Source organism: Panthera pardus, unplaced genomic scaffold (genome assembly GCF_024362965.1).
Source record: "Panthera pardus isolate Hobbes unplaced genomic scaffold, ASM2436296v1 HiC_scaffold_26, whole genome shotgun sequence".
NCBI lineage: Eukaryota > Metazoa > Chordata > Mammalia > Carnivora > Felidae > Panthera > Panthera pardus.
This window is the reverse complement of record NW_026526832.1, coordinates 5775117-5792418: the sequence shown is the minus strand read 5'-3', so window position 1 is coordinate 5792418 and position 17302 is coordinate 5775117. Positions and strand designations below refer to the sequence as shown.

The following is a 17302-nucleotide window of genomic DNA, read 5'->3' as shown; positions in this document are numbered from 1 at the left end:
AAGGGGCTAGAGTTACATGGGCCACCTCTTGCCTTGGGAGTGGGGATGGGGAAGGGGAAATATCCTTACCTTTGAGGAAGGTTGGCTTCCCCACAACTGTTTTTAGGTTTGGTCCCTTTATCCTGTGATCTGTGTGTCTATCCCAGCACTACTGTCCCAGACACGGAGAAGGAGCAGGAGTGGACTCCAGCAACTGGGCCCCTTCTGGCGCTCAAGGAAGAGGACCAGCTCCTGGTCAGGAGGCTGAGCCGTCATGTCCTGAATGGTGAGGGGATCTGGGCCTTTCAGGGGAGGCTCCTGAGTAGTGTCTCTACTGGTTCAGCCAGTCATTGGGACCCTCCATTCCAAACGGGTTTCTGCACCCGATGCCCACTCCTGTGTGGCCCACTTGGGACATGTGAAGAGGAGTGGAAGCTTTCTTGGCTCTGGGGAGCCAGGGCAGCCAGGGAGTACAGGAGGGAGCCACTAGAGTGCACACAGGCCGGCTAAGCCATGCAGGATGCACTGTGCAGGGGGCAGATGCCTGGATGAGCCACGTACCCAAGGCCATACCTGGCCCTGCCTTGGGCTCATCACTTTACCTTAGCTGTAAATGAGGGTGATGTCAGCTGCACAGAGTTACGCATATAAGGGACTTAAGAGCACCCTCTAAAGCAGACACTAGGTTAACCGAATTCTCATTACCCTTCTTGAGCGCCTTCTCTGTGGCAAAGACTATGGGTTGAGTAGGCTTGTGAGGCAGGGATGGTCCCTGAGCTCTCAGCATGTATTTGATAAATGTTGGTTCTCCACAGGAAAGGGTGGCACTCAGGGACCAGGCCTTCTCTCCCCTTGCCTGTGGTGGAGTTGTGTGGGGGGTGTGTGGCCGCTGCTACGGGTTGGGGGAGGAGGGTTCTTGACTAGGAAGACTCGCTGGGTGATGGAAGGAGTAGGCTGCTGGGCCTCAGGCCCCGATCAGCATTCCCACTCCTCTCCCACCGCGGCCCCAGCCAGCGTGATGAGCTCGGCAGTGATGAGCACGGCCATCATGGCGACACTGCTGCTCTTCAAGCACCAGAAGGTAGGGGACAGAGTAGTAGGGGCTGGGGGAGGGGGTGTGGCCCTCCTGCTCAGCTCCTGTACCGCCCCCCCCCCCCCCCCCCCCCCCGCAGGGTGTGTTCCTGTCACAGCTCCTGGGGGAGTTCTCCTGGCTGACTGAGGAGACGCTACTGCGTGGCTTTGACGTGGGCTTCTCAGGGCAGTTGCGGTGCCTTGTGCAGCACACGCTGAGCCTGCTACAGGCACATGTGACCCTCCTCCGCGTCCATCAGGGGGACTTGCTCGTAGTTCCTCGGCTGGGTCCCGGCCTCACCCACCTGGCACATCTGAGTGCTGAGCTGCTGCCTGCCTTCCTGAGTGAGGCTGTGGGTGGTGCGTCCCCGGGGCCTGGGCTGGGTGGGACGGGTGTAGGGGTGAGGGAGTGGCTTCCTTCTTCATTTGCGGCCCTCTCCTCTCCAAGCCTGTGCTGTCCGGGGACTGTTGGCAGGCAGGGTGCCGCCTGAGGGACCCTGGGAGCTACAGGGCATCGAGCTGCTGAGCCAGAACGAGCTCTACCGCCAGATCCTGCTGCTGCTGCACTTGCTACCACAGGACCTGCTGCTGTTACAGGTCAGCCCTGTCCCGTCAGCCTCCCCCACGTGGTTGTCGGAAGAGGTCCGGGGCCCACGCCTGCCCAGTCCAACCCCTTAAATCCTCCTACGGCAGGAGGTCTCTGGCCCTGCTCTGGCTGGGCTCCTGCCCATTTCCTGGTTCTCTTGAGGCCATATGGGTGCTTTTTCTCCTCAGCCCTGTCAGTCTTCCTACTGCTACTGTCAGGAAGTGCTGGACCGTCTCATCCAGTGTGGGCTCCTGGTTGCCGAGGAGGTAGGCGGAGAGGAGACAAAGTCCGACTGGGGCCTGGCTGCCTACTCCCACCCAGAGTGACAGCTGCCCCAGGCTCTTCCTCTGCCCTAGTGTGCTATGGGGGTGGACATGTCCCTGGCCTGGCAGACAGGGAGGCCTGGGTCCCGCCTCTGCTCTTCTTTGCCCTGGATTTGCCACATCTTCCCTATCATGACAGGACTGGACAGCTGTACCTCTGAGGTTCTGTGCATACCTCCTGTTTGCCCCCCCCCCCCCATTTCTTGTCCACAGAACTGTGGTTCTTGAGTCAGTGCTCACTTCCTTTCACCCTGCAAGTTGGCTCAGCAGGTGTCACGGTCTAGTGTGGTCCTGGGTGTCCTCTTGGGCTCCTTGGGTCTCCTTTTCTGGTTTCACCTTCATGTGCCTGGTCTATGTACTTGGTATGGGGAAGTGGGAGGCTCAAGGCTGAACCTGTTAGGGACCAATAACTCCCATGGCCCCCAGACCCCAGGCTCCAGGCCAGCCTGTGACACAGGGCGGCAGCGTTTAAGCACAAAGCTGCTGTGGAAGCCAAGTGGAGACTTTACTGATAGTGACAGTGATGACTTCGAGGAGGCTGAGGGCCGGTTCTTCAGGGTAAGTTGGGAGAAACCACAGTGGAAGGAGGGGGCAGGCAGGCAGTGGGAGCTGCCCTCATTCTGGTCTGTCCCCCTCCAGCTCAGTCAGCAGTCACGCTGCCCTGACTTCTTCCTCTTCCTCTGCCGCCTGCTTAGCCCGCTGCTCAAGGCCTTTGTACAGGCTGCCACCTTCCTCCACCAGGGACAGCTGCCTGATACAGGTGAGGCCCACATTTCCCTGGCTCTCCACAGAGGGAGGGGGGAGAGCTCAGGGCAGAGGCTGTGCAGGGGCCCCAGGCCTAGGTTTTTCTCTCCCACAGAGTCGGGCTACGCTGAGCAGCTGTTCCAGTTCTTGCAGGCCACTGCCCAGGAGGAAGGGTTCTTTGGTGAGTCCGCAGCGGCCAGCCTAGACTCCCTGAAGGCAGGGGAGGGTTTGCCGGTGGCTGCTGCCCCCTGCTGGTCAGTGACAACCCCAACTCCAGGAAGGAGGGCTGCAGGGTACAGAGAGGGTCTTCACATCTAGTCTGAGCCCTATCTTTTTGGTTAGTTCCTTCTCAACACAAGAGAAGCCTATTCCCAGTGGTTCCCTGCCACTCCCTCTAGCCTTCACTTCTCCCTTCCTTCCAGAGTGCGCAGACCCAAATCTTGCCATCAGTGCTATTTGGACCTTCAGAGACCTGGGGGTAAGAGGGGCCAGTTTTACCATCCTCCTGCCTCCCATCCCTACACCCTGAGAGAGTTGCTCTGGGAAGAATAGGTATGGTGACAGTAGTTGGAGAAGGTAGGATGGTTTTCCTGGCCTTCTTGGTCTCCTAAACCACTCTCCTACCCCTGGGGGGCTTAAGAGGCAGCACTTGCACTCAAACACTAAGGCCCAGTGGTCCCCAGGTCTCATGGCAGTTTGCCGAGGGATGGGCACAGCCTCCCGGGTGGGCGCTCACAGCCCTTCTCTATGGTCCAGGTGCTGCAGCAGACGCCCAGCCCCGCAGGCCCCATGCTCTACCTGTCCCCTGCGTTCACCAGCTGGGAAAATCAGGAGAAGCTGGAACAGTTCATCCGGCAGTTCATTTGTAGCTAGAACTGTGGGACGGAGTGCCTGCTGAGATTCTCAGCCCCAGATCATAGCCATGCGCTGGAGCCAGAAGACTGGAAGGGAAGCTGTACACCCTTACCCGAACTGTATATAAAACCTTTTCTTGTTTCATTGTCCCTTGTCGACTCTCTTGCATTCTCCATCCTTTGGTGTGTTAAGCAAGGGGACTGGACTTTTCCCAAGGCCAGTGTCTTTTTTGGGGTATCTTCTCCTTCCCTGTAAGAATGCTGTATCTTGTTCCCTGAAGCCCTAAAAGACGATAAACTGTAGCAGAGGCCAAGCTGCTGCTCTGGGCTGAGAATTTTATTGACGAGGAAGGCTCCATCCCTCTCCCTCCACCCAGAAGAGGCAGCTTGAAACAGCTGGCACTGGGCTGCTCCCTGTGATGGATGGCAGTGGATGCTCCCACCTCTTAAGTCCAGGGCTTGTGGTAAGACCCATCACACCACCTTGTTGATGATGACGCCTAGTTCTTCGATTTCACACTGAACTTCATCACCCTTCTGCAACAGCAGGCCATGAGGACATCAGTCCTTTGGGCTCCGAGGCCTGGATTTCTCAAGGCTGCCAGGAATTCTGGGTGTGTGTGCCCTTTCCTCCTTTCAGTCAACCTACCTTGAGAAAGACTGGAGGTTTCCTGAATACACCAACACCTGGGGGCGTCCCAGTCAGGATGACATCCCCTGGGTAAAGAGTCACGAACCTGGGGCAAATGGGACAGGTGAGACCAGGGGCTGAGATGGCCACAGCCAAGACTGGAAGGCTCAGGTCAACCTCAGGTGGGTGTGTGAGGTAGGGCCCCATCCCACTTACTGGGAGACCCAGGCTATCAGCTCTTCTGTCTTAAACACCATCTGGTTGGTGTTGCTGCTCTGGACCACTTCCCCGTTCACTCGGCAGTAGATCTTTAAGTTGTGTGGATCTGAAAAATGCAAAAGCACCACGTTGGGGTTCTTGTTTTCTCTCAAACCCCTCCCTTTACTCAAAGCAAATACAGAGGGAGGCTTTGTGACTTCCCAAATGAAAGGCCTGTCTGCTGGTCTTGCGTCTACCACCTAGCAGAGTATCTGGGTGAGTTTAGGAGGGCCTGTCCCAGACCCTCAGTTGGGAGAGAAAAAATGGCTCTTTTTGCCTTAAATGGCCATCTGTCCACAGCAGAGGCTGACAGCTGCAGATACAGAAGTGACTTGGTATCTGTATAGGCAGGGGCACTGAAGTCTCCTGCATCTGATGGCAGGGGACAGCTTACCCGTACTAGTGCCCTAATAAGCACTTTTATTTTTTGCCGTATACACTCACGCTCCTTAGAGCAGCTGGAACAGTTTCACTTCACTGATGGCTGGCTACATCAGGTGGTGTAAAGCCTGGACCGCATGGACACACCCCCACCTAGATGGCTGTCTGCCCTCCTAATCACGGGCTTTCCTCTTGTTCACTCTGCCCTTGCTGCTTATAACCAGTGCTGCCCTGCTAACACTGGCTGCAGAGGTCCTGATCTTCCTTACTGTGGAAAAGGTGTACAGGCTTTTGACAGCCACTTTCCGATGCTCAATACCTAACTTTTGGTTCTTTCCAACTTAAAGATGCTCCTGGATAGTGGCAGCTAGAGGAAGTCATACCTCTGCAGTGAGGGACATGAAGGACGCCTGTGAAACTCATGGCCTAGGCTGACTTGCTCTCTAAGGAGTCAGCAAAAGGCAACTCCATACTCCCAACTTCCTGAGTGCTGCTTTTCATTTACTCTGATGCATCCATGCAAGAGCAGGAAGAGTCACCACACGGGTTATCTCAAGACCTACCTGCTATACTGTCCTTGGTCACCAAGGCAGGGCCCAGGGGGCAGAAGGTGTCAAAGGTTTTTCCCAGCAGCCACTGCTTTCCATTGCGTCTCATTTGCCAGTCACGAGCACTTACATCATGAGCCACAGTGAAGCCGGCTACGTGAGCCATGGCATCTGTGGCCTTTAGGGGACAGGGGATTTGGCCAGATTGGAAGTTAGATCATCACGGTGACACCAACCCCCATGACCAAGCCTTTATCCCATGTTAGTAGCCAGAACTAGCCAAAGATGGGCAAGGAATAAGGCTGGGAGCAGGTAGTTGCCAACCATTTCCCAATGCCACAGACCGCTGGCCACTCCTCTTCCACCTTACCTTGATGTGCTTGCCTTTCCTTCCAATGATCACAGCCAGCTCCACCTCCCAGTCCACCTCCTGTAAAGAAAGAAGCAGTGGGCTGCCTGGCTCCATTCCCATGCTGAGGGGTATGCACCACCCTGCCTCAGGCCCTGGGTCTCTAACAGTGGGGAGTGGCTGTGGGCCCACATATGTGTTCACCATGAGCCAGATGTAGTGAAGGAGGGGGAAGTGTGGCTTGTAGACCCATAATCCTCGAGCACTGGCAGGTAATACCACTCCATGCGGGCACAGCTCTCCACTGTGACTGCAGAAGGCAAGAGGAGTCTGGGCACTGAATTTACAAGTGACTTGATGCCTTCAAAAAAGGGTGAATACCAAGTAATAACAGCTAGCCCTACTGCACGCCAATAGCATTCTATATGCTTTCGGGTATTAACTCATTTAAATGAAAAGAAATGAGCATGGCCACAGAAAAAGGAAAACATGCTCAGCCTTTCCCATAATCTGCGAAGTACAACTATAAAACAGATACAACTTAGCCTTTCAAACTGGTTGCTCGTTCTAATGGTAACAACCAGTTGATCTGAGCACCCCAACACCTGATCTTGGTCTCTAGGATTGCTTCCCACTAGACAGAACTAGGTTTCTTAGGGGAAATGGCAAATTCCAGGTCTGAGACAGAATACAAGATAAGCCTGGAATATCTTGGCCAGAAAGCAAGGGAAGTACTCAAAAAGTGACAGGGATGGGGCCAACTTGGAGCCCCCACTGGCCAAATTGAGAGCATTTGAATATCAAAAAGAATGTAAGTGATAGATTACAACATACTGGGTAAAAATAAAAATCAGAAATACACCCTGCTAGGGACAGGAGTATAAAAAGGGAGGCAGCTTTTCTTCACAGGATGCCAGCTAATAAGAGTAGAGGCGGCATGACAGAAAAATCACCTTTTTCTAACCCCTAATACATACAATAATGGATTCAGGTGAGGATCCCTGAATGAAAAGCTATGTGGCAATAAGAATAGTCACAGGTTCTCAAATTACTACCCTACAGACTGCTTAATTACCACAGTGAAAGGCACCTTTCCAACGAAGAGATCGTGAACATCAAGTAAACCAAGTGATCAAATGGCCTCTCAATGGGGTGTGATGCACATCTGTTGGTACAGACTGCATTCATATCATGAACAGGGTTAGTGCCCTTATAAAAGAGATTCTTGCCCTTCTACCATGTGAGGAAACTGCAAAAAGACAGTAGTCCATGAACCAAGCACCAAATGTATCAGCACCTTGATCCTGGACTTCCCAGCCTCCAGAACTGTGAGAAATTCGTTGTTTATAAGCCACCCAGTCTGTGATATTCTGTTACAGCAGTCCAAATGAACTATGTAAAATCCTTGACAAAAACATTTAAATCTAATCATGAGGAAACCGACAAATCCAGAGTGCAGGATATGCTAAGAGAACTTGTCAGGATTCTTCAAAAAATCAGTGTCACGAAAGCTAGAAAATGGCAGGGGGACTGTTTGCTATCAGAAATCACCAAACTATGGCCCACAGGCCGGATCCAGTTTACTGCCTGCTTTTATAAAGTTTTCCTGGAACACAGCCATATTCACTCATTTATGTATCAGCCACGGCTGCTTTTCCATGACAGTGGCAAAGCTGAGTTGTTGCAACAGACACTCTATAGCATTCAGAGTCTATTATTTGCTAACTGACCCTCTGAGAAAGTCTGTGGATCCCTGTTTAGATTAAAAGCCCTAAAGAGACATAGCCAAGTACAATGTGTGGCCTTGACTAACCCTGGTTCAACAAAAAATAAAACCGTACCCAAATTAGAAATCCTCTTTGGAGGCAATTGGGAATATTCCCAATTGGACCATATAATGGGTATTATGTTAATTTTCTTAGTGGTGATAGTGGCTATTACGGTCATGCAGGACACTGCTTACTCTTAGAAGATGCATGCTAAATTTTCTTATTTTTCTACAATTAAGGTGCACTATTTTTGTAATCAGTAAAAGATATGTTAATTCTTTTTTCTCCTGAGACCAGCCTTCCACTGTATAGTCCCCAGTAGTATCTGCTTAATACACTAAGCAACAGGCGGCTTCTTTAGGCATCCTGAGTGCTGAGCACCCATGCGCTGGGCCCCGGTGACTGGGGAGGGCAGTGAGGAAGGAAGCACTGACCTGGCTCAAGGGTGGGAGGATGACCTCGTCGTAGGGCCCCACGATGGAACTGGCAAACTTGCTGAAGATGATGGGCTCCTTGGGCACAGGAACGTTCTGCTCTTTGCAGTGGTCCACATAATTCATTCCCACACACACCACCTTGTCTGGCCGTGTGACAGGGGCCAGAAAGGTCACCTCTGACCGTGGTAGGACTGGCAACTGGGCAGCCAGAGCTCTGCAGAGACAAGAGCAGGAGAGAGGGACTGATTGGGAGCAGGCCAGCAACCCTTGGGCACGCTGGGCAGGTACTGCAGCAGCCACAAGTTTTGCTCTTTAAAGGGGCGCCTGGGTGGCTCAGTTGGTCATGCGTCCAACTCTTTTTCAGCTCAGGTCATGACCTCATGGTTGAGTTCGAGCCCTGCAGTGGGCTCCACGCTCACAACTGGAGCCTGCTTGAGATTCTCTCTCCCCCTTTCTCTGCCCCTCCTGGGCATAATCTCTCAAATAAACAAACTTACAATTATATACTTCTAGATCTATAAACCATCACAATCAATGTGGAAATCAAACCCAGCTATTGTCCCTTGGTATCAGAACACTTTATTTTTATCTATGTTGATTTCCTTTCCCCTGTTAGGTAAAACATGTCATGTAAGGAATTCAAAAGGTGCAAATGGGAAGAATGGAAAGGCCTCTCTACTGCCCCTTCTCCTAGTCACCCTGCTCCAACCTTGGACACAGCTACTGTGTCCTGTGTAGCTCTTCATGGCTGCTCTATGTATACTCTGCTCCTCCCGTCCTTTTTTTAGGCAAATGACACCAAATACATTTTTAAAAATACATGTATTTTTTAGGGGCACCTGGGTTGCTCAGTTAAGCGTCCAACTCTTGATTTCAGCTTAGGTCATGATCTCACGGTTCATGAGTTCAAGCCCCACGTTGGGCTCTGTACTGACAGTGCAGAGCCTGCTTGGGATTCTCTCTCTCTCTCTCTCTCTCTCTCTCTCTCTCTGCCCCTCTACTATTTGCATGCACGCATGCATGTGCACTCTCTCTCAAACTCAAAAATAAATAAATACATATTTTTGGAGATCTCTCCATAACAGTATATACTTTCCCCTCTTTTTTCATATGGCTGTATATACCTGCACAACACAGATACACCCAATTACCTGATGAGGGATACAGAAGTAGTTTCTTTTTTAAATTTTTTAAAATGTTTTATTATTTATTTTTTGAGAGGGAGAGAGAAAGAGAGACAGGGTGTAAGCAGGGGAGGGGCAGAGGGAGAGGGAGACACAGAATCCAAAGCAAGCTCCAGGCTCTGAGCTGTCAGCACAGAGCCCGACGTGGGGCTCCAACTCACAAACTGTGAGATCACGACCTCAGCCGAAGTCGGACGCTTAACCGACTGAGCCACCCAGGTGCCTCTGTGGTTTCTAATCTTGCAAGACTATGACAGTATAGGAAGCATACCGTCACCAACGCTGTGTGCTGCCAAACGTCTGTATTTTTGCCGGTTTAATGTGTAAAAATAATAACTCAAAGTGGTTCTCAATTAATTTCATCAGATTCCACACGGATCCTGGCTTTGGGGAAGTCCCTACCTAATCTAGCCCAAACCCAAGAACTATCTATAAGAACACCTCTTTGCAGTCCTCTCTCCTTCAAGGAGCCAAGAGTCCAGACCTTCCCTCCCCCCCCTCCCCCCCTCCCAGGTCCCAGACTCCTCAGGCAGCCAGGAACTTAATACCCTGGGGAAGGCAAGTGTGATGAAGCACTTCTGGCTCCACCACCAAATGTGTGGCTTTGGGATAGTTAATCACCATCCCTGGGCCTGAGGATGTTGTCATACAAGATTTCTAAGACTCTTCACTAAGAGAACAGGTGAGAAAGGAAAGGTAGAGTTACCCTGCTCACTTGCAAAAAAGTTACTAGCTGGTTGTTTCCCAGGGCAGGAATGGGTGGAACGAGAAAGAGGGTAGCAGGACAGCCACTGTAGGGCTATGCTGCCTGTTGATTTACCTTCTTGCCACCGAGAGAGTGGCCTCTCCCTGCTCCAGGAACTCCACCATTGTCTTGGGCAGTGTGGGGTCAAAGGCGTTGAGGTTAATGACCCCCCCGCCATTCCCTGATTCCAGGCCCAGGTGAGGTCCCATCAGGTGGGGTGCCTGGAACTGCACCAGTCTCATATTTCTGGAGGGTTGAAAGGGCCACTTCTGAGCCTGCAGCAAAGCTGTGAGCAACCTTCTACAAGAGACCAGCATCAGAACCTGTGAAGAAAAAATTAGGTCCTAGGGGACAGAGGGAGCTAAAACCACCATCAAGATCCACAAAGTTCCCTGAGCTGCAGCCCAAGCCCTTTTGCCCACCAGCCATTCCTAGAAGTAGTCTGCATTTATTAGTTATTTCACTGTTACATTTTATAAGGTGACTTTTTTGTTTCTCAATTCAATGCACGTAATGAAGCATTTCTAGAAGAGTGACTACTTCATGCCAGGCACTAATCTAGATAGGAGGGATTCCAGTGTTCCTTCAACCAGTGCTTTCTAGAGGTTTACACTGTACGTGGCACATCTCTGAGGCACTGGACAAACAGTATAGATCAGACACACTCAGTCCTGCCGTCCTGCTGTCAGGGGAGACGGATATTAACAATGACGTTGTAAGTAAGATCCAGCAATTGGGACCACTGTTGTAAAGACCAAGGGTCCTGCCTTTGTCTAGTTTCTTGAAGTGATACTGAGCTGAGCTGGGCTGGCCTTAAAATAAGCAGGACTAGGAATTAGTTAAGAGTGGGGCACAGCATGGGCAAGTGACCACTGGTAAAACTGGCTTCACAGCTGTCATAGGCAAATTTTTAAATGCCAGTTTGATCCTATTAACCTCCTAGTGAAAATGCTTTCCACTGCTCACATTACCAAGCTAAACCCCCTACCAGGCTATCCCAGCCTTCTAGAAGCAACTCCCATGAGCCTCTCCAGACAGTATTTAGTTTCTCCTGCTGAAGTACAGGCTACCTGAGGGAAGAGACTGCAGACAAAGGGCAGGGTCAAAGCCTGACAGGCATCATTGGGCTGTCTCCTCTCTGGGTTCTAAGACTACCTCTGTCCTTTTCACTGCTTTTTCATAGCATTGTGACTGGCACACAGAAGGCTCTACACTGCTCTCTGTTGGATGAACAAATGCCAGAAGCAGGGGCTTGACTTTTCACTACTTGGGAAAGCTTGGTGATTGTCAATATGACTATGTCTTCCTTTCTCAAATCACTTAGAAGGTATCAACAGGGCTCAGGTCCTGTTTTGAGTTCCAGGCTTTACTCAGAGGCAAACCCCATTCTCCTGTTTTGTTTTTAATCTAAGTCTGGCCTTCATTCCAAACAGTCTCTGCCCTGCATGGGCCCTTGCTTTAAAAAGTAGCCCTTTATGCTCAGTCATGTGGAGGTGGACCCAGACTCCTGGTCCTCACCCTGATGACTCAATTTGCCACCTTCAGTTAAAGATTCATTAGACCCAGGTCACTGATCTGACTACTGTCATGGCCAATAAGTTTGACCAGAAAACAAGGAGCTTTGAAACTTCTGCCCTCCTGTCTTATACAACCATGCTACTGTCAAAAATGTGTTCAAGCCAAAATGCATGCACTCAGATCTCCACACACTGAAAAAACAGTAACCACTCCCACTGAATGCCAGGTGTTAAGTGCTTTACCTATAATATCTGATTTAATTCTCTTGACAGTTATGGAAGATGGGTACTGTTAGCCCCATTTTACAAATGAAAAAACGAAGGCTTAGTAAGATGAAGGGGTTTTCCCAAGTTCCCAGGGAGAGAAAATAGCTGGGACTTGAATCCAAGTCCAGGTGACATTGAAATTCTTGGCTTGGGCTAAAGTGTCCTAGAGATGGGTGGGGGTTAGATCTCCAACAGATCTCCTAGATCTAGAGCCCCATAGACACCCTGTCTGCTATCAGCCAGGGAAAACTTGGGTCACATTCTGGCTGCTGCTACAGGAATAAGGCTGGTCATCTGCTCTCCAAGATAACCCCAGGCCCCATTGACTATGACCTTCCCACATGACAGGCATATTCAGGCTCTCATTCCACCCTACAGCAATCCCCTCAGGCACAAGGTCCCATTTTACAAAGGGGACACTGAGGCGTAAAGAAATCATCTGCCAAAGTACCAGTTAGAAAGTGGCCTCCGTGCTTCTGCGGTAATCACGATGCAACAGGGCACGAGCTCAGTTCAACTCTGGAAAAGTGTCCTTAAGCAAAGACGCAGAGATTCGAGGCAGAAACAGCACAAGCATCACAGCTTGAGAGACGTGGGCCCCGTCCCGCCACCCACTCGCTCGGCACCCTGAACCAGTCCCCCAGCTTGGTCCCTGGCACTCAGCGGGAACTCACGACGGCCCACCCCACCCGTGTGGTCAGAGGGATGGGGGGGCCCGGTCCAGTCCTGACCCCAGCGGGAGACCTGGAGGGAGGCTGAGACCGGCCCGCCCCCCACCCCAACCTACCTGGCCGCGGCGGCGGGTCTTGCCGGGCTCCCTGAGCTGTCGGGCTAGGGCTCACCGAGCTGGGGGCCGAGGTCAGCGGGCGCCTAGACACCTGCAGCGCGTTTCGGAAACAGCGACCGGCGGGGAACTGCGGGGGCAACACGCCAGGCTGCTTCACTAAGTAAGACTTTTGCACAAGCGGGCGCTGCCTAGTGACGCCAGAGAACAACAGCCAATAGAAGGGCTCCTCATTCCGACCCGGAAGCCAAGCCACGGAGGGGGCGGGCCTAGCGCTGGAGGGCAGGTTGTCTTTCACCGGTTCCTTCAGGCGTCTGGGCAGGTCCCGACGCAGGTGAGGCCGACCGCCTCCGTTCCGCTCCCCCTCCCCCCACCCCGGGCGGACACTCCTCGTCAGCGCGCCCTGCAACTGCACGAAAACGACAGGGAGGGCTTCCTGAAATTTTGTGCCCTAGGCGCCTCGCTGGCCTCACCTGTGTCGGGCCCTGCTTCTAGGCCAGGCACCGTTCTGATTGTTGGGCAAAGTGTGGTGGAGGAGACCAAGTGATGGCGTGCCGGTTCACAACAACGAATATTTTTGTCTTCTGATTCTGACATATCACAGAGAAGAGGGATGATTGCACCCATTTTACATATGGGAAACCCGAGGCGGAAGTGTTTTGCTCAAGGTGACACAGGAGTGTGAGTAGTGGAACCAGCATTTTTGACCCCAAGTGCAGTCCTTTACTGCCATTCTCAAGCAGCCCTGTCTTCACACGCATTGTGCTGGGCCTAGGGCAGGACAGCGGGAGGCATAACCTCCAGCATCAGAGAACAGGCATTCTCGTGTAGAGGTGTTTTAATTACACAGGCAGTTACAATCCGGCTCTGTAATTACACAGGCAGTACAATCCGGCATATGTCTGGCATATGAAGACATATTAAGTGGTCTGGGCAAGATGCCCAAGACTTAATCAAGGACCAGATCATCAAGGGCTTTACTTGTCCCACGAAGGAGTTTGAGCCTTATCTAAGCACACGGGACATGTCACACACAGAGTTAGACTTGCATTTGAGAACTTTTGCTCTGGCCACTCCTCCAAGGCAAATGAGTGCAGTGGGGCAGGTGGCTTGGTGTGTGGCAGAGACGGTGAGAATCCAGACATGTTTAGAAGGTACAACAGACAGCTCTTGATGATGACAGGAAGTGGAAGTGAAGGCGGAAGAAGGTCTCAGGCCAATCCTAGGTTTCTGGCTGGTAAATGGCAGTGCCGTTCATGGAGACAGGGGTCCTCCATTCTCGAGGGGCAGCAGGTCTAGGGAGAGGATGATGAGCTCAGTGTTTGGATGGGTTGTATTTAATGTGCCTGTGACACATTCAAGGAGGCAATGCAGGGTGGACATGGAGACACAGGTCTTAGAACTTGGGGTTCTAGTCTAGCTTGAAGGTAGAGGTCAGCATACAGAGAGAAACGGGACTTGTGAGGGTAAGTGTGATCAGGAGGAATGTGGTAAAGAGAGTCTGATATAACCCCCAGTCAGAAGACCCATCAGGTAAGGATCAGCCAGAAAGACTGAAGGGAAACAGGGAGACAGGGGAACATACAACTTAGGCAAAATTTGGGGGCTGCACCTTCGAAATGCCAAGGAGAGGACTTCTGCTTCTGGACAAGATGAAATAGGTGATGTTATTAAAGACCACGATCAAAAAGATGAGAGAATACTATGAACAAAGCTACACACATAAATTTTACAACCTTGATGAAATGGAGCAATTCCTTAAAACAGCCTGTCACAATTCACCCAAAATGTAATAGATAGTTTGGATAGCACTGTATCTATTAAGGAAATTGAATTTGTAACTTAAAAAGTCCTGAGGGGCACCTGGATGGCTCAGCTGGTTAAGCGGCTGACTCTTGATTTGGGCTCAGGTCATGATCTCACTGTTCCTGAGTTCAAGCCCCACATTGGGTTCTGCTCTGGGATCCTGGGAGCACAAAGCCTCTCTCGGATTCTCTCTCTCCTTCCCTTTCTCTACGCATGCTCACTCTCTCTCAAAATAAACAAACAACAACAAAACTCCTAAAAAAGAAAGATCTAGTCCCAGATGGTTTCATTGGAGAATTCTACCAAATGTTTAAAGAATGAACAGCAATTCCACATAATCTATTTCAGAAAGTTGAATAGGAAGGAACATGTCTCAATTCATTTTATGAAGCTAGTATTACCCTGATACCAGAAAACAAAGACAGTACAAAAAAGGAAACCACAGGGGCGCCTGGGTGGCTCAGTCGGTTAAGCGGCCGACTTCGGCTCAGGTCATGATCTTGCGGTCCGTGAGTTCGAGCCCCGCGTCGGGCTCTGTGCTGACAGCTCAGAGCCTGGAGCCTGTTTCAGATTCTGTGTCTCCCTCTCTCTGACCCTCCCCCATTCATGCTCTGTCTCTCTCTGTCTCAAAAATAAATAAACGTTAAAAAAAAATTAAAAAAAAAAAAAAGGAAACCACAAAGCAATATATCTCATGAATACAGATGTAAAAGTCCTTAACCAAATATTAGCAAATCTAAGTCAGCAATATATGAAGATAATTTTCTACCATGACCAAACGGTTTATTGCAGGAATACAAGGCACATTCAATATCCAAACACTAAATATAATTCACGAGGTTAATAAGCTAAAGAAAAAAAATCACAAAGTCATATCAATTAGTGTAGAAAAATCCAACAAAATCCAACACCCATTCATGAAACATACTCTCAAAACTGAGAAGGGAACTTCTTCAACTTGATAAAGAACATTTACCAAAAAGCCTACAGTTAATATGGTTAATGGTGAAAAATTGAATGCTTTCCCCTCAAGACTGAGAACAAGGAAAGAACGCCGGTTCCTACCCCTCTTATTCATCATAGTACCGCAAATTCTAGCTAGTACAATAAGGCAGTTGAAAGGAAATAAAAAATGTATAGATTGGAAGGGAAGAAATAAAACGATCTCTTTTTGCAGATGGTATTGTTGTCTTCATAGAAAATCCACAGTGGGGGAAAAAACCCTCCTGGAAATAATAAGTGAATCCAGCAAGTTTACAGAGTACAAGATCAACATACAAAAATCAACTGTATTTCGGCACACTAGCAATGAAAATGTGTATCCTGAAATTAAAAATATAATACTATTTGCTCAAATAAAAATAAATACTTAGGTGCAAATCTAACTAAACACGTACAGGACTTGTATGCTGAAAACTATAAAACACTGACAAAAGAAATCAAAGATCAGCATAAGTAATGAGATATATACCCTGCCCACAGATTGGAAGACCCAACACAGTAAAGATGTTAATTCTCCACAAACTGATATACAAATGTAACACAATTCCTACCAATATCCAATCACAATTTTTTCTACATAAAGACAAGACTATTCTAAAATTTGCACAGAAAGGCAAAGGAACTAGAATAGCTAAAACAAATAGCTAACTTTTCAAAAGAAGAATAAAGTGAGAATAACCAGTCGACCTGATTTCAAGACTTATTATGTGGTTATTGTAATCAAGATTGTGTGATCTTGGCAGAGGAATAGACAGATCAATGGACCCACAGAAATATATCCAGCTGGTTTTGAGAAAGATACAAAAGCAATTCAATGGAGGAAAGATAGTCCTTCCAACAAACGGTGCTGGAGCAACTGTACATCCATGATCTTATATAAAATTTAACTCAAAATGGGTCACAGATTTAAATTTACAATGTAAAATTATCAAGCTTTTATTATCTTATTTTTAAAAAAAATTTTTTTTAACATTTATTTATTTTTTTGAGACAGAGAGAGACAGAGCATGAACGGGGGAGGGTCGGAGAGAGGGAGACACAGAATCTGAAACAGGCTCCAGGCTCTGAGCTGTCAGCACAGAGCCCGACGCGGGGCTCGAACTCACGGACCGCGAGATCATGACCTGAGCTGAAGTCGGCCGCTTAACCGACCGAGCCACCCAGGCGCCCCTCTTATTTTTTTTTAAGTTTATTTTTTATTTTGAGAGAGAGAGGGAAGAGAGAATGAGTGGGGGAGGGGCAGAGAGAAAGAGAGGGTGAGCCCAAGCAGGCTCCGGGCTGTCAGTGTAGATACCGACACAGGACTTGATCCCACGAACCGTGAAATCATGACCTGAGCCAATACCAAGAATTGGATGCTCAACTGACTGATTCATCCAGGTGCCCCTAAGATTATCAAGCTTTTAGAAGAAAATATAGGAGAAAATCTTTGAGACATATGGCTTAGTGAAAGGTTCTTAGACATTACCCCAAAAGCTTAATACAGGAAAAAAAAAAAAAAAAAAAGTAGTGGACTTCATCATAATTAAAACCTTTTACTCTGCAAAAGGATGTTAAGTGGGTGAAAGAACAAGCTACAGAAAGGGTGAAAATATTTGCAAACTACATAGCTGACAAAGAACGCACACTAGGATATATAAAAAACCCACAGACTTGTCGAATCACTATGTTGTATACCTGAAACTAATGTAAAATAGTGTCAACTATACTTCAGTTAAAAAAGAAAAAAGAAAACCCCTCAAAAATCAGCAGAAAAAAACAATCAGTGGATAAAGGACACGAAGAGATGTTTCACTGGAAGCTATACAAATGGCATATGATCACATGAAAAGATGTTCAATATCTCTATAGAAATTAGGGGGATGTAAATTAAGACCATGATGAGATATCACTGCACAATTATTAGAACAGTTGAAAAAATAGTGACAATACCAAATGCTGGGGAGGATGCAGATAACTGGATTTCTTATACATTGCTGACAGGAATGTCAAATGCCACAGCCACTCTAGAAAATAGTTTGGTTGTTTCTTAAAAAAACTAAACATGCACTTACCATATGGCCCAGA

The 17302-nt window shown here is 49.1% G+C and overlaps 2 protein-coding genes across 11 annotated transcripts in view; one reads left to right on the top strand and one right to left on the bottom strand.

The window, feature by feature from the left end:
• Positions 1 to 3702, top strand: part of GPAT2 (glycerol-3-phosphate acyltransferase 2, mitochondrial) — a 51781-nt gene extending 48079 nt beyond the window's left edge. For 5 of the 7 annotated variants that reach the window (XM_053890967.1, XM_019445986.2, XM_053890968.1 and 2 more), the window contains 9 exons: positions 147 to 265; positions 990 to 1060; positions 1152 to 1410; positions 1499 to 1647; positions 1825 to 1902; positions 2386 to 2517; positions 2599 to 2884; positions 3126 to 3181; positions 3460 to 3702. In XM_053890967.1, the coding sequence (XP_053746942.1) occupies positions 147 to 265; positions 990 to 1060; positions 1152 to 1410; positions 1499 to 1647; positions 1825 to 1902; positions 2386 to 2517; positions 2599 to 2884; positions 3126 to 3181; positions 3460 to 3576 (1267 nt within the window). In that variant the 3' untranslated portion in view covers positions 3577 to 3702. The remainder of the gene's footprint in view (positions 1 to 146; positions 266 to 989; positions 1061 to 1151; positions 1411 to 1498; positions 1648 to 1824; positions 1903 to 2385; positions 2518 to 2598; positions 2885 to 3125; positions 3182 to 3459) is intronic. The other 2 variants (XM_019446002.2, XM_053890970.1) reach the window with 2 other exon arrangements.
• Positions 3703 to 3873: 171 nt separating this feature from the next.
• On the bottom strand, positions 3874 to 12633 carry LOC109265079 (fumarylacetoacetate hydrolase domain-containing protein 2A). 4 transcript variants are annotated; one of them, XM_019446036.2, is made up of 8 exons: positions 12431 to 12633; positions 9935 to 10203; positions 7928 to 8144; positions 5746 to 5805; positions 5391 to 5553; positions 4405 to 4513; positions 4207 to 4294; positions 3874 to 4094 (listed from the first exon to the last, which is right to left on the bottom strand). In XM_019446036.2, the coding sequence occupies exons 2-8, from the start codon at positions 10174 to 10176 to the stop codon at positions 4032 to 4034; spliced, it is 942 nt and encodes a 313-aa protein (XP_019301581.1). In that variant the 5' UTR covers positions 10177 to 10203; positions 12431 to 12633; the 3' UTR covers positions 3874 to 4031. The 4 variants fall into 4 exon arrangements, with proteins under 4 accessions (XP_019301581.1, XP_019301571.1, XP_019301583.1 ...); XM_019446026.2 differs by having other exon boundaries at positions 9935 to 10182; positions 12431 to 12632; XM_019446038.2 differs by having other exon boundaries at positions 9935 to 10159; positions 12431 to 12632.
• Positions 12634 to 17302: the final 4669 nt, after the last annotated feature.